The 4,422-nt window shown below is 36.3% G+C and overlaps 2 protein-coding genes across 2 annotated transcripts in view; both read left to right on the forward strand.

Annotated features, from left to right (window-relative positions):
* The window catches only part of LOC104824215 (probable L-gulonolactone oxidase 6), a 2,747-nt gene extending 364 nt beyond the window's left edge, over positions 1-2,383 (forward strand). The window contains exons 2-5 of the mRNA XM_010556220.1: positions 3-478; positions 620-875; positions 988-1,089; positions 1,593-2,383. Of these exons, the coding sequence (XP_010554522.1) occupies positions 3-478; positions 620-875; positions 988-1,089; positions 1,593-2,302 (1,544 nt within the window). The 3' untranslated portion in view covers positions 2,303-2,383. The remainder of the gene's footprint in view (positions 1-2; positions 479-619; positions 876-987; positions 1,090-1,592) is intronic.
* A 1,350-nt stretch (positions 2,384-3,733) lies between these two features.
* LOC104824217 overlaps positions 3,734-4,422 on the forward strand; it is a 3,083-nt gene continuing 2,394 nt past the window's right edge. The window contains exons 1-3 of the mRNA XM_010556221.1: positions 3,734-3,815; positions 3,942-4,075; positions 4,196-4,264. Coding sequence (XP_010554523.1) covers positions 3,765-3,815; positions 3,942-4,075; positions 4,196-4,264 — 254 coding nt within the window. The 5' untranslated portion in view covers positions 3,734-3,764. The remainder of the gene's footprint in view (positions 3,816-3,941; positions 4,076-4,195; positions 4,265-4,422) is intronic.

Below are 4,422 nucleotides of genomic sequence, written 5' to 3' on the forward strand. Positions count from 1 at the left end.
TTCTAGTTTTTTTCCAGCCGCCACCAAAGCCCGGCGGAAGATGCGTGTGGTCACGCGCTTCTCCCACAGCATCCCTAAACTCGCTTGTACTGACGACGACGCTAGCAACGGTCTTCTCATAAGCACCAAGTTTCTGAACCGTACGGTTTCAAGCGACGTGTCATCGCTAACGCTGACGGTAGAGAGCGGCGTAACGCTGAGACAGTTGATAGATGAAGCTGCGGCTGTCCGAATGGCTTTGCCGTACGGTCCGTACTGGTGGGGCGTTACGGTCGGTGGAATGATGGGTACCGGTGCACACGGGAGCTCGCTGTGGGGCAGAGGAAGTGCGGTCCATGACCACGTGACCGAGATTCGGATGGTGAGCCCTGGTACGGCGGAAGAAGGGTTCGTGAACGTTAGGGTTCTTAACGAGAGCACGGAGGACGAGTTTAACGCGGCGAAGGTTTCTCTTGGTGTTCTTGGCGTTATCTCTCAGGTAAAAAATGATTCTAATGTAATGCACGGTTTTTCTTATAAATAATATTCAAAAATAATTCTAATGTAATGATTCCAAAATATCCATATCATATCATGTCATAGACTTGACGATCATCGTATCTTTTATATATTCGGTTAGGTTACATTTAAATTGCAACCGATGTTCAAGAGATCTATAACGTACGAGATGAGAGACGACTGGAATCTAGGGGACGAAGCAACCGAATTCGGGCATAAGCATGAGTTTGCGGACTTCGTGTGGTACCCGAGCCACGGCAAAGTGGTCTATCGAATCGACGACCGAGTTCCAACCGCCGTGTCCGGTAATGGTCTGTACGATTCCGTACTATTCCGTTCACAGTTTAGTGCAACCTTGGCAGTTGCCCGCTCTATTGGTACGTACATAAAATCATCATATTCCTTATTTTTTTATTGTTCATAATAAAGTAGTTTTGTATTAATAAATATATGTTATATTTTATTTGTTTTATTGAATTTAACGAACAGAGGAAACACAAGAATCGCTTAGAGATGTAGATGGGAAGTGCAGAGGAGCCAAGGCATTGTCTTCTACGTTGTTTGCTACCGCTTATGGTTTGAAAAGCAACGGTACTTTAGTCCTAAGCGATCTATTTTTAATTGCGTATTATTTAATTGATCAACATATTATTAGATGATTTCAAGTTTTTTTTTTTGAAATACTATAATAAAATTATACGATCGAGTATCATACAGAAAATAATTTATCTAATTTTATGTTGGGCAACGGTATAATTTTGAGAAACACCACGTTTAGAGTTTTGTTTTCTAACTTTTCTCTATTTTTAATTTATTTTTTTAATAGACAAAAGATAAATAAAAAACATAAAGTTTTTTATAAAGTCAACCAATTTGAGTTATAAAAATTTATTGATTGCATTAACCCAAACTATTAATTTGTTATATAAGTTAAAAATTTTATAGGTTGACTCAGCCCATATATAAAACCCAACTTAACCAATTAATAACCCATGTTCTAAATTAGGTTTAAGATTCAATTTGGTTCATCCAAAACCGAACCGGCGAACCGTGTTGAATGAATTTCGGTTCAGTAATATACCTACGTACTGCAGGCATTACATTTAAGGGCTATCCGGTGATCGGACAGCAGAATCATCTCATGTCATCGGGAACTTGTCTGGATAGCCTAGAAGATGGGCTTATCACGGCATGTCCGTGGGACTCTCGTATCAAAGGCGAGTTTTTCCACCAAACCGCCATAAGTGTACCTCTCGTACGCATCACAGATTTCATCGACGACATCAAAGCTCTTGTCCGGATCGAACCCAAGTCTCTCTGCGGCCTCGAGCTGTACTACGGGGTCCTCATGCGTTACGTCGCGGCCTCGCCGGCCTACCTGGGCAAAGAGGCCGACGCCATAGACTTTGATCTAACTTACTACAGAAGTAAAGATCCCCTTACGCCACGTCTTTACGAAGATTTTGTTGAAGAGATCGAACAAATCGCGTTGTTCAAGTACAACGGATTACCGCACTGGGGGAAAAACAGGAACATCGCTTTCGACGGCGTGATCGACAAGTACGGGAAGGCGAGTGAGTTCCTGAAGGTGAAGGAGAGATACGATCCGTTGGGGCTGTTCTCGAGCAAATGGACCGACCAGATTCTAGGGCTGGAGGGAAATGCGACGATCGTGGAGGAAGGATGCGCGTTAGAAGGGTTGTGCATTTGCTCGGATGATTTGCACTGTGCTCCCAACAAAGGGTACTATTGTCGACCGGGAAAGGTTTACAAGGAGGCTAGGGTTTGTGCTTTTGTTGGGTGACTGAGTGGTAAACTCGCTTCGATAAGTGATTATATATGTTTTAAACGAATATTTTTTTGAGAGGTAAATGCAATTTATTTGACTGGGTGTAGTAAATGCATTGTCACTAATCTTAATTTACCCAAATTTGGATAGTTCAAAAGGTGAAACGGAAAGCAAAAATATATCTTATCTCTAGTTTGAACCTCAAATTTGAGGCAAGAAAATATAATCCAAAACATATGGTTAATTTTGGATCTCGAAATTAGTTTGGATATTGGTTTGGAGTAAATTAAAATTTGAATTACAATAATGGATGTTAATTTTCACGTTCTGTAATTAAAATGCTTTTACCATTGTCGCATAGTCAAATTACAAGTGCATTAGGTAAAAAAAAAATACAAGTGCATTCCTTTTTTTTTGTTGGGAAAAGGACATGACGGGTTCAATTTTTTTTTATTTGTTATTCAGGATAGCGGTGTCAATTTCATATTCCATATCTGCATATAACATTTAAACCGTACCTAGCTATTCAATTTTTTTACATCGTTTTTCTCTGAACTTTTCAAATATTATTTTTATTTAATTAATTTGATTTAGAAAAAAATATATTCAATTGAATTTTTAATCTTATCCGATTTCATTACAGCCGTATATTGTTTAATTTGGTTTAGCATTACTATCAAAACGGAAATACCAACAAAACCTCATGTAAATGGTAAAATTAACAAAACAAATAATAATAATAATAAAATAATTTTTTTTTTTTGAAAAAACTAACCACATTCAATGCACCTTGGTAGGATTTCGATTCGTAAAAAACCACGCGAATACGTGTGAGGGCGTTGGATTCCTTCTTCTAACGTAACGTTTGAATTGGCTGCGTTGTCGCGCTTTCCATGTGTGCCTTTTCAATTGAATGCATAGTCGGAGACGAAATTTTAATTTACTCTAATAAGAAACTCATTTCTCGTTTCGACACCCTCTAATTTTTTTTTTAATTTCAAAAATGTTCGGATTGCGTTGTATTTACCTTTTCTTTTTCCGGAATCTTACCTTTTGAATTTAGTTTTTTTTTTCCTTTTGTGAAACCATAAATTTTCAAAAGCTTTATAGATGGTAATAATATTTGATGATAGATAATGATTGAATAAATGTATAATTTAAATTAAATAAATCTAACTCTGACCATTAAGTCCATTTAAACTCTATGTACAATTTATAAGAAAAATAAGTACGATTGTAATTACCAACTCCCTTTAATATTTTTCTGATGTGAAGCTCTACGTTGAAGTAAAAAAAAAAAGAGTATGAGATGTATTTATTTTTTTAATGGTTTTTGTTGTTTTTACCAAATGTGTTTTATTAAAAAAAATATGTAACCCTTTTTTCCCTATTTTTTTTTATATTAATAAAACAGCTATTTTTATTTCTTTACTTAAACACTCTCACGCCATTGTTTCTGAAGGAGAAGAAGACGAAGATGGACCCAAGAGATGAATTCGACAGCTTCTTACAGAGACTGAAAAATCAGGTACTTGCAATTCAGACAAAATCGACAGAAACATTATATACATATACATACACACATACATACATATATATATCCTTCTGATGTTTTTTTATATATATATATATATTCTTGTTGCATTATCGGCAGGGTTTCCTCGATGATCAATTCGATATTCTGCTCATAATCCAGAAAGATATTGGAAACCCTCGTTATTTTCTCGATGTTCTCTCTATGTTCTACCAAAGTGTCGACCAATCCATCGAAGAGTTGGTGCAAAACCTGTAATATACATATATATATATATATATATATTTTTTTTTTCTTTTTTTAAAAAAAAATTCTCCTAATTTTTCTTTTGTTTTTTTCCATCGATTTCTCTAACAAATGCTTGTGGAAATCAGCAATGGAGGGACTCCGGATTTTCATAGCATGAGGATCACTGTCCACCGCATCACTGGCTCGAACGCTAGGTACCCTTCTCCCTTCCATCTCATATTACGGCTCCTCTATATTCGAAATAGGACTAAATCCAATGGTTGTGCCATCTATTATATTTGCTATGAATTGTATACATAATCTTTTGAGGGAATGGATTATATATATATATATATATATATATATATATATA

The sequence above is a fragment of the Tarenaya hassleriana genome, unplaced genomic scaffold, assembly GCF_000463585.1.
Source record: "Tarenaya hassleriana unplaced genomic scaffold, ASM46358v1 Cleome4, whole genome shotgun sequence".
In the NCBI taxonomy this organism is placed as follows: domain Eukaryota; kingdom Viridiplantae; phylum Streptophyta; class Magnoliopsida; order Brassicales; family Cleomaceae; genus Tarenaya; species Tarenaya hassleriana.